Below are 21263 nucleotides of genomic sequence, written 5' to 3' on the forward strand. Positions count from 1 at the left end.
AGGCGCATTCGTGGCGCAACCCCCCTTTGACGTCTTCCAAGCTTCAATGGCAGTGGTGGCAGCAGGGAGAGAGGCGGAACCAAATCAGACGTGATGTGACTGTTAAACTCGTGCTCAATTTCGGATCATCCTTCTTTGGCCTTCTTCCAATTATCCCCGTTTCTTTTCATTACAAAGCTGCCATTCCGGAGAGTTAACCCCGCAAAACATGCCTGGCAAAGAGACGACGCCGTCCTAGCTGTTGGGCTCGCTTACCTAGGTACCGTAGGTAGGTATCTTAGTAAGTACAATGTAGACAGTTGGTGGCACACCGCAACGCCCGCTCATTTGCCAGTGACGTTGCTCCCTACACGTCATCCCGACCTCACACGTGGGGTAGCAATAGATGCGAAATCCCTTCCCATTACCACTAGTGCTTCTCGTCGGCCCCCTCGCCAAACTCCACGCTCGCGTCCAGCTCGTTAGTTTCGGAGTCCGATCCGAGTTTGTTTTGTTTTGTTTTGTCGGTTCTGCCTCAACCCCGTTCCTGGGCGCTGGATGAGAGGCTTCTCACTGCGCTCACGCACAGTTGCAGCAGCCTGCCGTCGTCAGATCGCCTCCCGCTCCCGCCGTGAACATGGTATGGCGTAAGCGCGGCCGACTTCTGCGCCGTGCCTCGTGACGTCACATGGCTCTTGTACGCTAACGCCCTCGTTCCCGCAGAGGAAACTAGATCAACTCCAATCTTTCTCAGGTGTTTGGCTAATCACAGGCCGCGCCGCGATGTCTTCCTCTCAGCCGCTCACCGACGCGTAATTGCGCGCCCAATCAGGATGCCCGACACTTTGACTCAGGAGCAGGTTCCGGAGCGCCCTGGACCATCAACACCGCTCACCTGCATGGCCCAAAGTGGCCTTCGACATGCTTTTTTTTTCTTTCGAATGGAGCCGAGTGGGGACTCGATGTGAAACCAGTATCGAATCGACCGGCACGCACTCAATTTTGATGGTCTCTCTCTCTCTCTCTCTCTCTTTCTCCACCCTTCATGTGCTCTTTTCCTCTGCTTCCTTTCGGTGCGCGGCAGGACTTGACATGTTGCGGCTATCCGGTGACGACCCAGGGGGGCAGTTCTTGACAGCAGTCCGGATAGAGAGACACGACCTCGCATCCCTCGTTTGCCATCCAATCACCGTCTCTCTTAATCGAGTTCATGGACGTGCGGTTACGCTAACGGGAACCGCATGTCTTTGCTAAGGAACTCCAACGTCATTCGCACCAAGCCAACCGTCTCACCAGCGGCTTGGGCAGGCAACTAGAGTCCCATTTATCAACCCCTTCAGCTCCCTAGATAGTGCCATGCAGTTCGAAGTGTGACAAACGTCAGATGATTTTTCTTTGGCCCTGTCTGCTGGTGCAAATGAAAGCACTCCGAGATCAGTAGAACCCAGCGTGGGCAGGCTTGGTTCGTCGCGGTGCCTCCAAGCCGTATGTGCATTTGGACGCAAGCGCCAGATCGCCAAACTTAAGCATCCAAAATTCAAGCATCAAAGATGTTGTTTTGTCCAGCTCTATTTGAGCTCCACGCGGAATGACCAAGCATCTACCAAGCTTCTTCTTCTGGTGAATGGCATCTTGTAATAAAACCAGCCCGACTCCACGGGCCGAGGCATGTATCTCAGACATTCGCAACCCTGGACCCCTCAAACATGCCAATTCGGTGACGCAAGAACGAATATCGACAAACCAGTTTTACATGTAGGCAAGATGCACTTCACGACCCCATTCAAGAATGTCATTCCGGGAACATGTCTCACCTCGCACTCGTGAGTACTCATGCCGTCAGCAGCGTTTCTCTAACACGCGAGGCCTGCAGCTGGCTGGCATTCCTTGTAAGGGTACCCTGGGGCCGATTGATGATGCAAATGCTATACGGATAGGAATGGGATGCATTTCTGGACCCAGGGCAAGATTACCGTAGAATGGAATAGCTTTCGCTGTAGAAACAGTCATTGATCTATCTTGAATTCTCCGAGTCTGAGATACACCACCCCTGCTGCCTCAAAGCAATGTGAGAAAGGGCAAAACAATCCTCATCTCTCTCTCTCTCTCACTCTCTCTTTCTCTTTCTCTCCCTCTCCCTTTCTCGCGCGCGCGCGCGCATCTCATCTAAGACATGATTCCCGTCTCATTCTAATAGTCGCTATGATTGCAAAGTCAACCCTTGCCGGTATCCCCACGCCCTGCTAGCCCAACACGGTCGATGGCTCATACCACCATCAAACACGCACTACCCTAACGCGCCGCAACCAAGCTCATGTAGATACCCCAGGCAACACCGGCCAGGGAACCCACCAAGTTCCTGCCCTCGATGCTCTTGATCAAGGCAAAGTTGACCAAGCTAACCATGGGCCACAGCTTCAGGCCCGCGAGGAAGATGGGCACGAACTCGAGCTGGCTGCTGCGGACGACGGCCCGCCAGTCGACCTTGCCGTAGTCGATGGCGCCGCGCGACAAGAGGTACGGCCCCGAGTGGTGTGCGGCCGCGAGGTGCTCCGGGCGGGTCATGGCGGTCTGGATACTGTGCATGAACATGCTGAAGGCGAGCGTGTTGAGCGCGGCGCCGACGGTCTGGTCGAGCACCAGCTTGATGACCGTGTTGCGGATGTTGAGCTTGGGCTCGACCAGCTTGTCCTCGCGCGCCTCGCGGTCCAGCTCCTTCTCGTCGTTGGCCGCGGCCGAGGCGATGGCGCGCTTGGTCGGCGACACGTGGTAGGCTGGGAAGGTCTCCTCGAGGAACCCTTGCCTGCGAGTGTGTCAGCGATGCAGTGCGGCCTGGGTACCGGGTCTCGATCGAAGGCATCGACACCCTTGCGGGAGCAGTGTTCCCGGGTGAGGACTCACCACATGAAGTTGGGGGGCGTGCTGATGATGGTGTAGATGATGAACTGGAAGATGGGGACCCAGTCGATGACCAGTTGGCTCTGGTCGCAGGATTAGCAATGAATCTCGGGCCACAGGCAGACGGCGTCATGATGTGCGACGATGCATCACATCCTTCCGGTGGTCCTGGCGCGTGGAGTCATCATACATCGGTCTGGTAGGCCGTCAGGGCCTGCGCCAACAGGTTCGACGTCCCGCTGAGGACAGCGGACTGGAGCGTCGCCGTGACGATGGGAGGAAAGGCCATGATGACGCCTTATGGTTTCCGGGAAAGTCGGTCTGCAAAGCTCTATGGTGAGGTCCGGTGTACGTGTCCGAGAAGTCTTCGCTGTGAGACGCGATGAGCGACACGCTATCGGGACTGGTTATGCAAGGGCAGGAGCGATATCCCTTTGGTAGATGTGAGCTTGAGAGGTGTCTCAGCTGGCAATCTTTATATGCCGCGATGCGCAACTAACGCAAGGTTCTTGAGATCTGTTCAAAAGGACGCTCGAGGTTGGTGAATTTGTAATCGGCATAAGCTTGAGGGCTGGCGGACGGGATGGAGGGCCGGGGGATTGAAGATTTGGCGGGGTTCATGTGGAGGAGAGGGATGCTGGAACGGCAAGGCGTGGATGAGCCCCGGTTCGTGTGGAGGCGGCCGGCCGCTGTTCGGGGTCGGCGAATGAGGGACAAGCTTGCGCTTCTGCGGGGCTACAGACAGCTGTCCGTTTGAGCAGACATGGTGAGCTCTGGTAGGCAGCTTTGGGCAAAGTCTCAGACTAGCATCAAGCACGAGTTCTATTGGACGCTTGCAATTCGATATTGGCTCTGAGCCAATGCTAGGGGCCGATTCTCATTCTATATGACACTGTAACCTGGGCGGTGACTTGTTGCCTGCTTGAAAGATAGGCAGCGGCAAGGAAGGTGATTCGAACAAAAGGAGCTTGACGTGTCAACCAACCAAAGCTTATTGGGAAAACAGCGCCCAGGCAGCACGTCGCTTGCATGATGGTATGCCGCTCATTGTAATGCAACATCATGATGCAGGTTTCTAACGCTGACATGGATGACAGCTTTGTTATTGATTTGTACTTCTTCGTCTCAACCTCTGCTTCGTAACCTGTTCCTGGTAACTCCAAACTACAGGGATTGAGCTTCCTCGTCTCAGGCTCAATCTAGGCGGCGCCATCGCACATATCTCAACCGCATAATAGGCTCAACAGCAAACAACACCAACGCGCTCTAAAAACGTGACGTGTCGCATTTATCGTACACGTGTGTTCGGTTGCCGGAGGAGACCCTCGCTTTTTCGTAACGGGTTATCCTGGAACCGGCAACCACCCTTCTATTTGACCTCCTGGCATGCTTCTTTCCAGCTGCGCCTAGACGCCTTTCAGTGTCAATCTTCTGGTCTCGTACTTTTTGCATCATTAACCCCCAAGAGTTGTGGGATCAAGGTCTCGTCAGGATCCACATGAACAGCAGCTGAACGATGTACGAGTAGAAGAACAGAAACTGGGTTCTCTGGTTTCGCTTGGCTCGGGAATCGCCCGTCTGCATAGGGCCAGCGCCGTTGGCCGCGTTCTCGGGCAAAAGGACGTACTTGAGAGACCGCATCTGAAAGGGAGGTTAGTTTATAACATTACCACATCTGCAACAGGGGACCGATGCGAACATACCAAGAACAGGGAGTTGGCCAGGAATGTGTAGAGGAACACCGACCAGCCAATCCAGCCGCCCGTGCCCTTGCCACCGTTGAAGGTCTCAGCCACGGCGACGGTAACAATTATACCAACAAACTTGTACCCTGAGTACGCGATCAGATCGTAGAGTTGCGAGTCGTTTGAGATGCCCAACAGATAGCAGCCCAGCTTCAGACCCAAGATCTCCGCAACCACTATCACCAGAGCCGTCGACGCCGTGTATCCGAGGAGCTCAGGCTGGAACTGGCCTCGGAGACCGGCGATGAGGGTGGACAGGAGGATGTACGTCACAACGGCCATGACGGGGATGTACATATCAGGGCTGTTGATGTCGTCCCGCGGCGGGAGATACCACCCCTCCTGGCCGCTAGGTCCGACGGACTGCTTGCGCGACCACGGCTTGTGCCTCCAAGGGAAGAGGACGAGGAAGAGCTTGTTGATGACATAGGAGTTGGAGACGTTGAAGTAGTGCTTCAGGGCGTTGACGTTGACGTATCGGTTGAACTGCAACATGGGTTAGCTTCGTGTAGGTCCGATGCATCTTGCAGAGATCAAAGACCCTGCAAAGATATGCGTGTGTTGGAGCCTCTCTCTTGACGTACGTTCTGCTCCATGTACTCCTGGCCATGCTTGAAAGCCGTCTGTCCAAACTGCGCCGCGACCTGTGCCGTGGGGTCGTTCATGAACTGTCCGTATGCGCCGAACACGTTCCCACTCGTACCGCCTTGCTGCTGATAGGGGCTGCCGTAGCCTTGTTGCGATTGCGATTGCGACACGGGCGGAGGGGGCGAGCGCAGCTGAGGAACCGTCGAGACATGCTGGGGTACAGGGTGGTGCAAGGGGGCGACTGCCCGTATGTTTGTGGACGCTGCATGATGGGCAAAGAGAAGCTTGTGATTTCGGTCGTGCCGTTGAGGAGTATGCCGAATGGGTCTGGTCGGGAACCGGAGAGCTGTGTTGGAGAGGACGTTCGGCGTCGCGGATGTTGGGATGCCTCCCTTCTGTGAGTCCACGTCGTCTTTGGCGGGCCGCAAGCTGAGGTGGATGTAGCTGGTATGGAAATGTGTTTACTTCCATGTCATCAGCGAGGGGCCGAGCTCCGAGTTCACACTGTACGGATGGGCCGCGTATTGCAGATCCAGACAGTGCGGCAGATTGGCGGATTATCCTCAGCTCCGGAGCTTATCGATAGGGGCCTCGAGCAATGCGGGAGCCGCCCATCTGCGAAAGGTGCATCCAGCCCGCCTTATCGGCCACGAGTCTGCGCCACAGGCCAGCTTTTTGGATCATCGAGGAAGTTGCCCCAAACCAACGGTTCCCCTCCCTCCTCTGCTCTACCTGTCGTCACTCTCCACGTCTTCTGTGTCGCCGCAACCCAAGGAACCGAAGCGCATACACAATGTTGGATACGTTCGAGATCCTGACCACCTCCGGTGTGGTCCTCTGGTCCAGGAGCTATGCGCCTGTCAACCCTTCCGTCATCAACAACTTCATCGCCGATGTCTTCATCGAGGAGAAGGGCGGCGCTGCCTCGAGCCAGTCCGCAGCCAGCAACCCCCCATACAAGCGCGACCAACATACGCTCCGTTATACGTTTGTCAAGGAATTAGGCGTCATCTTCGTGGTATGTCCCCTCAACAATCAATGCGCCCAGCCATGCATGACACTGACGGACGTGTGGGCAGGCCGTTTACAGATCACTCCTCCACTTGTCGTGGATCGACAAGCTTGTCGACAACATCAAGACGATCTTTGTGGATTTATACGGCGAGCAGCTGACGAAGCCCCATACAACATTGGTCGAATGCCACAAGTTCGACGAGTACTTTGACCAGCAGGTTAGGGAGCTGGAGACGACGGGGCCCAAGGGCGACTCCAACATCTCGGAAGCCGAGTTCGCCAAGGAGGAGAAGACGCTGTCTGGAAACCTCGGCGATGACCCTCCCCTTCCCTCGGGTTTGCATTATAGGGGTAAGCGGAATGCGCCGCGCGCCGTGCCATCACGCGACCAATGCTAACGAGTCACCAGGACGCGGTCTGAACGGCGCGAACGGAGCATCCAACGATTCGACCCCCATTGCGACGCCCACCACCTCGCGGCCCTCGACCCCCGGAACCGGCGGTGTTGTAGTAGGAAAGGCCGGCCCCGTAGCCAAGATGTCGCGCCGCGCGCGCAAGGCCGGCAGCTCGGGCCCCGTCTCGTCTGGGGACGAATCCGCCGGCAGGAGGCCCAAGGTCGCGACGAGATCGTCGACGAAGAAGGGCCGCAAGTGGGACGCGGACGGTATGGCGGACGAGGACGACGACGTGGTGCTCGACTACTCGGCTGCTCCGAAGTCGGCGACGAGCGACTCGGAGGCCGAGCCCGCCGCCCGCTCCTCCGCCGTTGAGCACGTTGACCACACGACATGGGGCTCCAAGACGGCAAAGGGACAATTCGTGCTGAAGGACCTTGACGACGAGGTGCACAACATCCTGGCCTCGGCGCAGGCCAAGAACAGCACTTCCTCCAAGCCGGAGGCTTCCGGCGGGCTGCTCGGGTCCGGTCTGAGCACCATCGGCGGACTGTTCCGCAACGTTGTGGGCGGCAAAACCCTGACCAAGGCGGACCTTGACAAGGCCATGAAGGGCATGGAGGAGCACCTCCTCAAGAAGAACGTGGCGCGCGAGGCGGCCGTCCGGCTGTGCGAGGGCGTGGAAAAGGAGCTCCTGGGCGTCAAGACGGGCAGCTTCGAGAGCATCAACGCCAAGATCCAGGCCGCCATGGAGGCCTCGCTCACAAAGATGCTCACGCCGACGTCCTCGCTCGACCTCCTCCGCGAGATCGACGCCATCACGGCGCCGCCCGCGACGTCCCTGCGCAAGGCTCGCCCCTACGTCATCTCCATCGTCGGCGTCAACGGCGTCGGCAAGTCCACCAACCTCTCCAAGATCTGCTTCTTCCTGCTGCAGAACAAGTACAAGGTGCTCATTGCCGCCGGCGACACCTTCCGCTCCGGCGCCGTCGAGCAGCTTGCCGTCCACGTGCGCAACCTCAAGGAGCTCACGGTCCGCGAGGGCGGCCACGTCGAGCTGTACCAGAAGGGCTACGGCAAGGACGCCGCCACCGTCGCGCGCGACGCCGTCTCGCACGCCGCGCAGGAGGGCTTCGACGTTGTCCTCATCGACACCGCCGGCCGCAGGCACAACGACCAGCGCCTCATGTCCTCGCTGGAGAAGTTTGCCAAGTTTGCCCAGCCCGACAAGATCCTCATGGTCGGCGAGGTAAGAACCCACCCCCTGTCCCCTTTTGAAGTAGCACAAAAAACTAACACACAGCCCCTCAAAGGCCCTCGTTGGCACCGACTCGGTCGCCCAGGCCCGCAACTTCAACGCCGCCTTCGGCGCCGTCCGCACCCTCGACGGCTTCATCATCTCAAAGTGCGACACGGTCGGCAACATGGTCGGCACCCTCGTCAGCCTCGTCCACGCCACAAACGTCCCCGTGCTCTTTGTCGGCGTCGGCCAGCACTACTCGGACCTGCGCAACTTTTCGGTCAAGTGGGCCGTCGAGAAGCTCCTGAGCAGTTCTTGAGCGCGACGTCCCCCGTCATAGGCAGGGGGGGCAGTCTTCTCTGGGCAGGGTTTTTTGAACACACACACATACTTCCTTCTAATATGACCTGAATGAAATAAACAAAAATTAACGGCTGGGGTTTTCTTGCGTTGGAGACCCGATGATACCCCCCCCTTAAGACAAATCACCTCCCAGAGCACTTTGCCGTTGTTGACCTGATTTGTGATGGTGAATATCGTTCCCGTTCTAGTACATTGGTGACATCACGCGAGACGAACATCAACCTCGCACTCGCCGCCTTCACAATGTGTAAATATCAAGATCACAACATTGACGGGTCTCAATCAAGGGTAGTAGCCAGATCGGGCGGCAAATTATGACTATATACGTTCTTGTGTAGTGTAGTGTAGTAGTAGCGGGGGGCAGTAATAGTGTAGTCAGGCCAAGCGTAAAAGCAAGCGTAGAGCGAGCGGAAACCTTACAAGGCTTTCCCCCCCAAAAAAGCCATCCTCAATTCATCGTCATTTTTTCCCCCGCTATGCATCGGACCAGATAAAACAAAGGAAAATTAGTTTAGTCCTCCAGCTTCGAACCCAAGGAGAACGAAACCGACAAAGGTCTGTTCCCGCCCAAGAGAAAGAAGTACGAGCAACAAATAAAAACACCATCTGATCGGGAAGCCTCCAAATAACCAGTGGGTGTAGAGTAGTAGAAGTAGTTTTGCGAAAGGGGGTATCATCATTCTAGTGTGTCCGTTCTTGGGCTCAAAAGCATGCGTGAGAAAGATCGACTGCGGTGCAAGTGACAAAGGAAATCCTCCACACTTCCACACATTATCCCCACTCGTCAATGCTCCTTCTTAATCTTCGAAGAAATCGGTATCGTCAAAGTCGCCCGGGTGAGCGTCCGAGTCGTATGCGCTTGACCGCATCATCGGGGGCGTCATTGGTTGTTGGGAGCGACTTGACGGACGACGGGATGGTGGGCTCTTCAGGGGCATGGGCTCGGATGGTACGTCGGCGAACGACGGTCCTCGAGTCCTGTTCTGAAGCTGTTGAGCCGTGTACCGACGGCCGGTGGTCTGGAATGCCGTCGGCTGGGGTTCCTCCGTGCTTGCAGGAGGGGTCTGACGGAGGCCAGAGGCTGGCGGCGTCATCAAACCATTGGTGTTGTTGCTGAATGACGCCGAGGTCGTAGATCGGGAGGGAGTGTGGTTGCTGTTGGGAGCAGGTCGTGCCGTGGAAGGTCGACCGCTTCGCCCGCCAGATGCGAAGATGGGCTGCTGGGACTTTCGCCAGTTACCCCATGCTGCAGCCAGGGGGCCGACAGCTTGGGCAACGCGAGGTGAAGCGGCTTCACGAAGGGACTGCGCAATGTTGGGCAGGTTGATGGCCGATCCACCGTTCATCGCACGTTCGCGCTCTTGCTCCTCCATCTGGAGGTTGGCCTTGAGACGAATGGCGGCATCCTTGACAGCTTCCCTGTCAAAGTCCTGAGCGGAGACGGCAAGGATAATGTCTTGCAGGTCACCGTGTCTCACAGCAAGAAGCTCGCGCAACCAGGTGATCTCGTCATCACGCTTGGCGATCTTCGTCGGTGCCTCAGGGTCGAGCTTATCGACAGTGGACTCGAGCTCCTCAATGCGTTGCTCGCGGGCCTGCAACTGCTCCTGCAGAACCATAATGGACTCTCGCAGGGCTTGGGGCGAGATCTTCTCGGGGAGGTCCATGGCCTTGGGCACGACGGCGGCGGCGACGGTGGCGACGGCCTTGGGTTGGAAGGTCGCGGCGGGCTGGGCAGGTGGCTCGACACCGGCCGACTTGGCAGCTTGGGCGGCGGCGCGAGCAGCCTCCTTGGCAATCTCGAGCTTCTCCTCCAGGTGGGCGACACGGTCTTGCAGGTGCTCCGTCTTGGATGTGGAGAGGCTGAGGCGCTCGAGGAGATGCTGCTCGGTCTTTTGGCCATCCTCGACGGCGTTGCTCAGCTGGCGCTCCCAGCGGGTCTGGAAGTCCTCGAGTTCGTTCTGGTGCTTGCGCTTCAGCTCCTCGAGAGCCTCGGTCTTGCTGCTCTGAGCCTCCTCCATCATCATCTCAGACTGAGCCTTGGCAGTCTCAACATCCATGTTGACCTGGTCGAGCTCGGCTCTGAGCTTGGCAACCTGCTCCTCGAGCTCCTCGCGGACAACGTTGACGTGGTGGTTGGCTTGATCAATCTCCCGCTGCATGGCGGCGCGTGTTCGCTGGACCTCGTTGATGCCAGACTCTCTGGCTTCCTTAAACTCGCTCTGGTAGCGCATGGCAGACTGGTGAAGCTTGTGGTTCTCAGTCTTCATCTCGCCGAGCAGGCCCTCGAGACGCTTGCACTCGTTGACAGCACGCATGCCCTGGCGCTCGCCATTCTCCAGTCGCTCAATCTCGGTCTCAAGACGCTCACGCGTACGCGCCTCGGCTTGGAGCTTGGCGTCCAGGACCTCTTGGCGTGCGAGCAGGGCCTGTTCGCGCTTGGTCCGGCGGGCATTCTCTTCGGTGATGTCGCGAGCAGCTTGAGCCATGTCTTCCTGGAGGGAGACAAACTTTGCGCGCCAGCTTTCCCTGACGCGCTCGTTCTCCTGGAGCTGGGTTCCAAGGGTGTCAAGGAACTTCTGCAACTGCTTGTTCTCGTTGAGGGTCTCGTTCAGGTCGATTTGCTGCCGGCGGGCGGTCTCAATGGCGCGCTCGGCTTCGGTCCTCCAGCGGCTGGCTTCTTGGTTGGCGCCACGCAGGTCGTCATCCATCGCGTTGATCTTGTTCGTGAGCTCGGTCTGGGCCTGCGCAGCGTTCGTCTGCGAGGCCTCCATAAGGGCCATGCGCATGGTCTGCTTGGAAGCAGCCTGCTCAACGGCCTTGAGCTTGTGGTTGCGCTCCTCGACCTCCTCTCTGAGGCGATTCTCCTCTTCGGTGGCAATGCGAAGAAGTCGCTGGACCTCGGAGAGTCTATCTTCGGCGGTACGGCGGCCATCAAGCTCTGCCTGAGCTCTCTCCTCCTGGTGCCTGAGCTTCTCCTCGAGGTCACCGATGCGGTTGTCGAAAATGCTTCGGTTCATGATTTCGACCTCGACGCGGGTCTCGGCGGCCTGCAACTTCCTCTCTAGCTCGGCCGCAAGATCTTCGGCAGCACGGCGATCGGTGACCTCCTTCTCAGTCTGGGTTCGCTCGACATAGAGGCGTTCTTCAAGATCGATGACCTTGGCCTGGAGCTCACTCAGCTTGTTGTTGACGGCCTCGTCGCTGTCACGATCAGCAGTGGCCTGTTGGGACGGAGTCGGCATGCGCTTCTCGACAGCTTCCTCGACAATGTTGCGCAAATCCTCGCCGCGGAAATCAAGACGCATAGAAGCGCCAAACTGTTCCCTCATCTCCTCCAAAGCCTTGAGAACAGCAGTGCTGGAGGTATCGTCGGAGGCGGCAGGGGCGACAACCGGGGCCACGGGAGGAGTGCTGCGCTGCTGCACCGCAAAAGCGTCGAGGACGGCTGCGCGGATCTGTTCCATGCGTCTGTCGCGGCGCGGGCTCAACGAGCGGCGGGGCACAGGTTCTTCATCCTCGTCGTCAGCATCACTGTGCTGGATGTCTGCAGAAACGCTGCGACGGACGGAAGAGGAAGCTCTCCTGGAGCCTCCTCGGAGGGATTGCTTGATGGAAAGAAGAGCCTTCTCCAAGGGGCCGAGGCGAGCGGAGAGCAGGTCGCTGACGGCTTCATTGACACGGCCGTCGAAGAACTGGACGCGTTGCTCCAGCTTGGCCTGTTCCTCCTCACTGAAAGCCCCCTCCCAGTCGCTATGCGCAACGCTCTCTTCACCGTTCAAGTGCGTGATGGGAGCATCGAATGACCGCGCATCGACAGGATCGATGAAAGGATCCTCCAGCTCCGTGCTTGGCATCGTCGAGTTGTCGGCAGGGAGGCCGTGGTATTGTCGGACGGGGCTGGATGTTCTGCTGCGGTACTGACTGCCGGCTTGCATCTTGTAGGGCGACAGGTTGGTAACGCCAGCGACCTGGATTTGCCTCTTAGGACTGGGCTGGTGCCATTCGGTAGCTTCGGCAGTGGCCTTGTTCACGCCAAAGGTTGGATCATTCTGGTTGAGGTGGTCCATGATGGCATCAATCTCTTCGAAAGTTGGCTCGCGCAGCTCGTTGTTGGTGTTTCTCGTGGGCTGGTCGCCAAAGGAGAAGTCGTGCGCCTGGGGCTCATCAACGTACTCTTCAGCTTCGGAGACGACGTAGTCCTCGGGGATTTCCCCTTCTTCAAGCTCCTGCTCAGGCTCACGTGCAGGTGAGGGAGAAGCCGCGAAGCGAGACGCAGCGAGACCCTTAGTCTTCGGCGGGCTGGCGAAACGAGAAGCGCCCAGTCCCTTGGAGGCAGCGAAGTTGGGAGGCGTAGGCGCGCGGGTAGACTGTTCACGCGGAGGCGACAACTGGAGCGGAGCCTCGGTGCTTGGCAGAACAGGCTCGATTGTGTCTTCTCTGTCGCGCTTGTCCTCTTCATCTTCCTCAGTCTCAGTCTCAGGCGCAACAGCCCAGCCGCCGCCAGGGATGAATGCCCTCGCGGTGGCAGACAGGGACTTGTTGTGGCCCTTCTTGTAGGTGTCGATACCGAAAGGTCGAGCATCATTGAAGTTCTGGAGGTCAGACTTGGACTCAAACTCGAAAGGCGCCCAGTTCAGTTGCTGCTGGTCAGGCGACGTATCCGAGGGGCTGGTGGCCGTGACAGCCTTAGAATCAGTAGGGTGCTCGGAAGCAACCGTGGAAGACATTGTTGTGTCTGCTGGTGTGAAAGCTTGCTCATCGCCCGACTTGTGCTCGGGAGCCTCCTGTTCCTCCTTCTTCGATGCTGGCTGGAGCGACTGCATTGCGGTAGGCTCAGGCGATGGTTCAGCGAACAGGGGAACATCATCGCCGTCCCCTCTCGAAGCCTTCGCCCTCTTGATACGAGACTCGTCAATCAGACGACCGTCTGCTTCATCCGGAAGATCGTCCTGAGATTCGTCCTTGTTGTTGTCGCTGCTGCTGGGGCGGACGATCGGAATAGCCTTGTTCTTTTTGGGAGGCTTAACAACGTCAGACAGGCTCAGATCAATGTTGCCGAAAATCGAGCTGGTGCGGTGGCCAATGCTTTCGCTGCCCGACACAGGGCTAGTGACAGAGTCTGAAACGTTCCCGAAGGGTGTGAAGGCGGGTGCATCCGGTCGGAACTTTGGACCAGAGGCAGAAAAGCTAAAGTCGCTCTGGCCAGGGGAGAAGACAGGGGCAGCAGCATTAATCTTGGATGAGATGGACGGTGCGCCAAACGAGTGTGCCGATGGTGAAGCCACAGAGGATGTGAACGATCCGCCTCCCGCCTGGAAAACAGACGGCTGGAAGGTATTGCTGCCACTTCCAAAAGTGAAGCTGGCCTTTGACTCGTGGCCCGGGTTGAACTTGAACTCGGGGGCCTTGACGTTGAGCTTGGACAGCGACGGCTTGCTGGCATGGCTGGGTCTTCTCGGCATGCCGGAGTTGCTCGACATCGACGAGACGTCATTCCACGGGTTACTTGTCGTGGAGAAGGATCGCTGGTGCTGTTGCAAAAGTGTCGTAAGGCTGTAGTCTTGCACAGGAGTACCAAGGTTGCTGGGGTTGGTCTCGATTTCGGCCGCCTCGTCGATTCGGTTGGGGTCAACATCGTGCCATCCGGTCAAGCTGTCGCCACGAGGTCGCGTCTCGTCGTGGTGAGAGAAGAAGTTCTGCGACAGTGAGTGGCCACGGCTGTGAGGCCGCGGGTGGTGGAGAACAGGGCCGTCACCGGACTGCTGGACGAACTGCTGTTGTAATTGCGGGTGTGCCTGGAACTGGACGGACGCTTCTCTCACATGCGAAGGAGGCTGCTGTTGAGAGAAGTCTGCAAGTTGCTCCGCAGCGGCTTCCTCGTTATGCGGGCTGTAGTCCTCGTGCTCCAACTCGTTGCGCATCTGTTCCTCCAAGTGGTATTCGGCCTCGTCAATCTCGGCCTGGAGGTCGTCGTCGTTGACCTGCGCGGGCTCCAACGGCTTCGAGGGGGTCTCTTCAGCTGCCTCCTCCTCATCCTCTCGTACCTCCTGCAGGCGAGGAGATGCCCGCGCAGGTTGCTGTTGCTGTATGAACTGGTGGGGCATCATGGGGTACTGCAGAGATTGGTGCCGCTGGTGAGCGTTGAAAGCAGGGCTACCAGTCGGCGCGAAACCCTCCGGTGCGAAGGGCGACACGGGAGAAAGGATTCCGTTGAGCATCGAAGGCGAATCCGTTCTGTGCTGCGAAGGCCAGCCCATTGGCGAAGGCTGGCTCGACATTTGAAAGGGTGAATGGCCCATAGGAACCGATATCGACTGTCGAGCATTGTACTTGGCTGGGTGGCTTCCGAAACCAACGGGAGAAGCCATACTCGGGCTCTGGCCTGCGGACGAACGTCCACCGGGCAGGAACTGCGAGGGGAAGGGATAACCTTGGATATGGTTGCTCGAGGCCGAGGACGTAGGCATGGGTGGGGAGAAAGGCAGAGGCGGGTACTGCGCTGAAGCCTGTCTGCTAGGCTGTGACACCGCAGGCGATATTGACGGCGCAGGGGGGTCGTCGTCGCCGAACGACACTCCGAGAGCTCGCAACTTGGCCTCGTTAAGCTCGTTCACGTAGTTCTTCCAAGCTGCGACATGATTAGCATGGTTGGCATCTTCGCGGCTAAATCTCCAGCTTACCGTTCAAGTCAGGCAACGTGACCTTGTACGTGCGTTCCGCACGCTCTCTAGCAACCTCGTCAAAGTCGGGCCAAGCGTCTCGACTCTGAGAGTACCCTATGGGGGTCTGGTACGTGCCCTCTGCTACGTCCAGGTCGAAGCCGCTGATGTCGTACCCAAGCTCTTGCCACGATCTAAACATGCCTTCAATTTCAGATTGGTTCAGCGGCTTGGGCGCTTGTCCGGGGCGCCCACGCTCATCATCTTTGGGAAGAAGAACCATAATGTTCTTGCCCTTCCACGGGACCTTCTTCTTGAACCGCGGCGTCATGCTTGGGTCTTTGATCGAAACTCTTGCAGAGGCACTCCTCATCGGAGTGATGGGAGCTTTCGTGGTCTCGCCATGTGCAGCACTTGCGCTCCTTCTGGGCGTTGTGGGGAGTGCAGGGAGGTCTGGGAGGTCACGGGCCAAGTCGGCCGTTGAGAGATCTGGGCTCTCCATCTTTGCGTCTGCGACGTCGTCTTGAGGCTTCGCGCCTTCTGGTTTGAGTGTCTCGACGCTAGACCGGGTGCGCGGGTAGCGAGGTTCGGTGAGCGATGCGCGGGTAAGGCGCGGTCGAGCTCTCGGCGTCCGCAACGACTCTTTATCGTGCCAGACAGCTTCGTCGCCGGATCCTGAGCCGCTCAGTGAAGAGTGCTCACTTCCGTCGCTGAACCAATGCCGACTCTCAGAGTTTTCGCCCGCCGTGTGTTGGCGAATCCAGTCCTCGGTCAATCGCCGCGCGGGTCGTCGAGCGCGGTTAGCGAGGACCTGAGCTGCGCTGAGGTAGGGCTCAGGCGAATCGTCGTGGTGTCCGAGCGAAAGCGCGGGGGGAGGACGGAGAAAGGGAGTGCTGATTGCAATGTGATGGATTGGCGAGTCTTCGGATTGATCGCTGCCAGTGCTCTGGCGGCGGAGAAGCCTCGTGTCTTCGGTCGAATACGGTGAGCCCCAGCTGGCTGTAACGTATCTCTCCTCTGCTTCGGCGTTGGGTTGGCTCCTTAGAATTTCCCGAGCTCGGTCAGGGAGTCTCGGCACGGGTAGCGAAGGCAAAATGGGGGAGGACCCGAGGTCCTCGCCGTCGGCAGCAGTGGACGTCGAAGAAAGGGCGGGCGACGTGGGCGGCGAATTGAGCGGTGGACGATGAGGTCCTTTGCCGTCCTGTGCGGATGCAGCAGGAGGAGCCTGGGGTTGCTGTTGAGGAGACGTCTTCGTGGGACTCTGTTTCAATCAGGAATGGGCCCAAGATCAAGGTGGCGTCCGCCGTGGGCGGTCAAGGTACCGCTAGGGAATGTGAAGGCAAGGTGAGGTGAGGTAGCTTACCACGGTGAGATCAGCGCAGACGAGGGGATCGTCTGCAGCCAAGTCTCTCAAGATTTCGCGTCGAGGACCCTATGTTCGCAGCCCTCAAAAATACGACATGCACACACGAAGCAGGCCGCGAGAGAAATAGGGAACGGACGGGCTGTCGAGGTTGTTGACAGGAGGAATAAGGGGGTGGAGGAGAAGAGGCGGCCCGTGTGATTGGGGACGGTTGTGTGTGTATATTTGGGGCCCGGTCGTTTTTTTTGGTCGCGACGACGCGTTGGTATTTTTTTGGCAGGCGGGCAGTAAGGGGAAAAAAAAGTGGTAGCCAGCAGGAATAAGGTATTATTTGCAGAGGTGGTCCGGTTCAGGGATTAGAGAACGGGGGGTCGTTGCAGAAGGGAACTGGGGGAGAGGGAAATTATTGACTAAGGAGCGACATGAAGACAGAAGGGTGGCAGCTCGCGGGTACCGGACGCATCGGGATCACAGCTCGAGCTAAACGATGATGATGATCTTGATGATTTGACAAGACGTCGTCGGTCTTTTGGGCGGGAGAAGGAGGTGAAGGATGGAGATGGGAGATTGTGTTAGGTACGTGAGGTGTCAGAAGGGAGGTGAAAAGAAGGCGAGGACTGGACGGGATGGGTTGAGAGAGAGAAAAAAAAAAGGCAAGGCAAGTCGAGGCAAGGCGTGGCACTCGAAGCAAGTCAAGGCATGGCACGGGAAGCTAATGCGAAGGTTCCTGTCCTTGGAGATGATGGTGTCCAGGCTGTGGTCGAACGGGACTCGAGGTACCAGGCACAGACAAGGAGCGGGGATTTGACGGGACGGGCAAGGTACAGGTACGGCAACGGAAAGGAGCAGGTACAGCTGAGCTAGAGCACGGCCAGGTGGGCTTTGATGCCGCTAAAAGCCCAAGAGTCTTCCTTCCGTCTGGCTGCAGCCTCCCACATACATAGCACTTGGTGGCCAGTCATCACTCAACAGCCAGTGACAACCACGACGGTGCGTTCGTCTATGCACCGCCGCGGATTCGCGGAGACTCGAGAGAGGGGAATGGTGGATGGAAGAGAGAGGTCACTTTTCTCTGGGCCGTTTGCGTGGGACTATGAACCAGTGGCACGCTGAGATTGGACGTTTCGAGTGGGAACTCTAGGGGGTGAGAACGGAGAACGAACAGCACAGGAACCAGCTGGCACTCGCTGCTGGGCCTTTCTGTCCCTTTCTTCCCTCGTCCTCAATGGAAGAGCAAGCAAGCACATGAACAACGACGGAATGTCATTGGGGATTGGGAAGACACGCGCAGACGGGTCGGGGGACCCTGCTTTCCAATGGGATGGACTGGGGCGTGCCAGGGACAGGCTGGCAACTTTGCCAACTTGAATGACAACCTTCCAAACGGGCCAGTGAGCGGCCCAGCTTTGTTTTAATGAGCGTCCCCGCTGAACCACGGGGCCGAGCTATGGCCCAGTCCAATCTCGCCTTTGCCTGTGTGGTGGCGGGTACATCCAACGAGGGGTGGCTCTCACGCATGTGGGATGTACCCCCTAACAACTCTCTCGCCCCGGAAATCGCTTCCCCCTACTCTCGCATCACCTCTGGAGCTCTGGGTGATTTCCGCCGGATGAGACCGCCCCGCCGCTTGAACTCTTAGACGACATCGTATTTACCAATGGCTCGATGCTCGCTCGGCCCGTGACGCTCGTAGCACAGTTTGCGTCCGACTGGCTGTCACTCGTTCGTCTTCCGCCATCCGTTGCGGTCGACTCACACAGGCGCCTCGACTCTAGTTCTGTCTGGGAGCGGTTGTGTCTTACAACAAAACATGTCTCCCCGCAAAAAATAGCTTCAAGCGGCCGGCGTTGTTCAAACTTCGATGTCGCGCATCCCGCGTCCTCTGCTAGACCCTGACCGCTGTTTATTTTTTGTCTTTCTTAGATCTCGACTCAAGCACAGCCAGTTGACAACAGGGGCACCCTTTCCAGCTGCATCGATCAACCATGAAGACGGACTATGTGGAGGGTTGGATTCTCTAATCGTGATGACACCCTCCCTCGACACTAGAGAAAGCCACTTGCGCTCTTAGGCCCGGCCGACCTGCATGACGGGAACCCCATCTGTCAGATTTCGGGGTCCATCCCTTTTGCCTGCACGTTTTTTTTTTTTTGAAGAACATTGGAACTCTTATTCTTATGGAAGGTGATCGAGCTCCGACGACGCGCTTGCTGTTTCGACCAAATAACAATGAGCGCAGATGCGGAATCGGTGCCCGCGTCCCACGGTTGCTGCAGGCTTGTTGCGTCAGCCACAAACCTTCAGGCACTCTCGTCCTTTTCCGGCGGCAGACGACATGTCTGAAGTTCGGTCCTGGCAACTGTCGGACGAGCGGAAACAGACTTCAGGTGCTCGCCTCGTGTCTTGGTTGGACGGGACCAACGAGTTGAGATGGAAAAGGAGAGAAAAAAAAAATTGTGTTCCCCTTTTCCCCGTATTCCAGAGTCAACATTGTCTTATACCAAACGCGGTCCGGATTAGACAAGACGCGTGGAAAAGCAAGAAACGGGGGGGCGTCGGGAGCTTGGGGCCAAAACAAAGAGCCAACAGCAACAGCGTTGAACCTGGGGTCATTAGATTGGATATCGCGGGCTATAGCTGATTAGGGCCGTCGGGTATAACCCGCTGGGAGGAGAAATTTGGGTGCAAGGGCACGAGATTCTTCATGAAAGTCTTTTCCACCGGTACCGTCATGCGTCCGCAGCGCTTTCTACGGCAGGGCAATTTGCTCCGTACAGGGCTGGAAATCATTTTCAGTCCCCGCGGAAGTAAGGTTGGCGGTTTTCGGTGGCCATGGCTGTGATGGTGGTTTCCCATGGTACCACACTGCGGCTCTTCCAGCCTGTCTAACCCTCGTTTTCGTCCTCCCCGAAAAGTGAAGGCATTCAGAGATGCCATGACCTAACCCAACTAGGCAAGCCTCTTCAACTACACAACTTTCGGGGGTTCCAAACAAACGGCCAGGTTTTACCCGCGCTTGATTCAGTTTCCTCGCAAGGCTACCGGTTCTGTCATGTTTCAACGTAAATATTATTCATTGAAGAAGGCTCTCTCTCGTCAACTGACGACCGGGAGAGTGCCGGATATCAACCTCGCTCTTTGTTCTCGAGGGCCGTGTAGAAACGCCAAACCCGACTGAATCATGTACAACTTGAAATTCCCATCCCCATCTGACCCAAAGTGATCCAAGCCGCAGCGGCTTTCGTCCCATCGACTTGGTGACGCTCGTTCCCATGGACACGCGCCGAATGTTCGCATGGCCGGTAGTCACAAACGTATATCATACAACGTCAACCTACGCGCCTCTGGCTTCACTGCTCCACCGCCTTGTGGAAGAGGCTGCGGCCGCTTACGGGTCACAGAAGATGTCAAAGTCGCCAACCGAGCCCGCGAACACCGCTTCGCTGAAGCTCTGCTGCGTCGTCGTGTCAATCGCCGCCTTGCACTGCTCTGCACGTCGTCCACTCACATCAGCGTACTGGTCTTCTTATCCAACATAACCAAACCCATCTTTCCCCTTTCCCCTCATCCTCTCCGCTGACAGAGATGCGAGGAGAGAGGTCAACCCCGAGGCTTGGACGGAGGCAACGTACCTGACTGCTTGTCACATTCGGATACCTCAAACTTTTGCGGTCCGTTGTTGGCGGCTTGTGAGCACTTGTTCTTCTGGTTGTCGCACGCTCTGTTCGCGGCCGTTGAGAAGTCGGGCTAGTTTGCGGCGTCAGCATGGAGTCCTCTCGAGGTCCAGTAGCCGCGGGGAGTTGCACGCTCCAGCCACGTGGGTCAGACTTACAAAAGTATCGCCGTCAACCTCGAACGGCCGTTGGGGGTTTGACGACTTGGTGATCTGTCCGCGCCACAAAAGTCAGCACAATGTCGTCCCTTCGTCCTGGTCCTGCTCCCGATCGTGATTCTGAAACCGCCCGCGAGACCGCCACACCGGAACTCCCGTCCGGGCCCCGTCCCAACAGCACCACCACCCACCACCCACCACCACAATCGCATCGCCGTTGTCGAAAAAGCAAGCCGTTGTTGGTAAACTCGAAGTGAAATAACGTACCGCGGACGCCTTGACGCCTCCCACATCGCCTTCGAAAGTCTGAAGGTTCAGCGTGTCCTGCCGCGGCAGCAGGCCCATCTTCCAGTTCATGCGCAGTTCGTCGCCAATGTCGAGCGCCATCACGCCCGCGGAGGCAACGGCCACCGCCGAGAGGGCGCTGATCAACCTTGACGTCCGCATCGTCTCTGCCTTTTACTGTGTCCCTCTCCCTTCTCTGTCTCTTCCTTTGGCTGATCGTCGTCGGATACCCCAGGTGAATGGTGGGTTCGATTCAGTTCGTCGACTGTCGTTGCTCAGGTTCGTATGCGTGATTGTGAGAATGGCCCGCCGTTGATAGAGTCTGCGAGCTTTTTGGGACAATTCTTCACCAGCTCATCAAAGTGGTGATATTAAGAAATAACCGCGTCCGGATACCGAGGGTCAACCTCGTCCGTCGATTCGTGTATGGCGTTGCGCAGTCGTGGGAGCGGATCAAGTTGGCGATGCAACGCCAAATCTAAAGAAATGGACCGACAGAGGAAAAAGTCTCGAAGGGAGAAGAAACGGAAGCAAAAGCCAATGTCCGTTCCTTAAACTTCAGTGGCCTACCTTATTTCTCGATCAATCCTACTCCAACAGACGGCCCCTCGCGGCTGCGACAGATAAGCGGCACGGGAGGGGGTGTGTTTGGCTCTTGGGGAAGGGAGAGCATACCTGAAACACCAAAGGAAGGCCGTCCAACCGGGACGCAAAACCCACATTAAGCTGCAAATGCGACATTGCCAACCGCAGACCCGAAACACCACTGAGACGGGCGATCATATTACGGACGGGCCAGCCTGCACCCGCTGCGCACACGTCCACGTGACGATGCCCAGACGGGATGGCGGATCAAGGGAGGGCAATGATGCTGGCTCGAACTTGTTCAGATGGCAGGC

The 21263-nt window shown here is 57.5% G+C and overlaps 6 protein-coding genes across 6 annotated transcripts; 2 read left to right on the forward strand and 4 right to left on the reverse strand.

Annotated features, from left to right (window-relative positions):
* Nucleotides 1-2271: 2271 nt before the first annotated feature.
* Nucleotides 2272-3166, reverse strand: ColSpa_10941 (uncharacterized protein; the record flags this gene model as incomplete). Its single annotated transcript, XM_049277153.1, has 3 exons — nt 2272-2782; nt 2881-2960; nt 3068-3166. 3 exons carry the CDS (start codon nt 3164-3166, stop codon nt 2272-2274), a joined length of 690 nt encoding a protein of 229 aa, XP_049133110.1.
* Nucleotides 3167-4353: 1187 nt separating this feature from the next.
* Nucleotides 4354-5421, reverse strand: ColSpa_10942 (protein transport protein yif1; the record flags this gene model as incomplete). Its single annotated transcript, XM_049277154.1, has 4 exons — nt 4354-4518; nt 4581-5108; nt 5207-5290; nt 5326-5421. The coding sequence occupies 4 exons, from the start codon at nt 5419-5421 to the stop codon at nt 4354-4356; spliced, it is 873 nt and encodes a 290-aa protein (XP_049133111.1).
* A 582-nt stretch (nt 5422-6003) lies between these two features.
* On the forward strand, nt 6004-8178 carry ColSpa_10943 (signal recognition particle receptor subunit beta; the record flags this gene model as incomplete). The annotated part of the gene is made up of 4 exons (XM_049277155.1): nt 6004-6228; nt 6290-6575; nt 6634-7868; nt 7933-8178. 4 exons carry the CDS (start codon nt 6004-6006, stop codon nt 8176-8178), a joined length of 1992 nt encoding a protein of 663 aa, XP_049133112.1.
* Nucleotides 8179-9019: 841 nt separating this feature from the next.
* Nucleotides 9020-15386, reverse strand: ColSpa_10945 (uncharacterized protein; the record flags this gene model as incomplete). The annotated part of the gene is made up of 2 exons (XM_049277156.1): nt 9020-14853; nt 14906-15386. The coding sequence occupies 2 exons, from the start codon at nt 15384-15386 to the stop codon at nt 9020-9022; spliced, it is 6315 nt and encodes a 2104-aa protein (XP_049133113.1).
* ColSpa_10944 (uncharacterized protein) lies at nt 9466-12028 on the forward strand (the record flags this gene model as incomplete). The annotated part of the gene is made up of 3 exons (XM_049277157.1): nt 9466-9504; nt 9545-11236; nt 11291-12028. The coding sequence occupies 3 exons, from the start codon at nt 9466-9468 to the stop codon at nt 12026-12028; spliced, it is 2469 nt and encodes an 822-aa protein (XP_049133114.1).
* Nucleotides 15387-20151: 4765 nt separating the features above from the next.
* Nucleotides 20152-20526, reverse strand: ColSpa_10946 (uncharacterized protein; the record flags this gene model as incomplete). The annotated part of the gene is made up of 1 exon (XM_049277158.1): nt 20152-20526. The coding sequence occupies one exon, from the start codon at nt 20524-20526 to the stop codon at nt 20152-20154; it is 375 nt and encodes a 124-aa protein (XP_049133115.1).
* Between the last annotated feature and the right edge of the window lie 737 nt (nt 20527-21263).

This window comes from Colletotrichum spaethianum (genome assembly GCF_022836535.1).
Source record: "Colletotrichum spaethianum MAFF 239500 DNA, contig40, whole genome shotgun sequence".
Lineage (NCBI taxonomy): Eukaryota > Fungi > Ascomycota > Sordariomycetes > Glomerellales > Glomerellaceae > Colletotrichum > Colletotrichum spaethianum.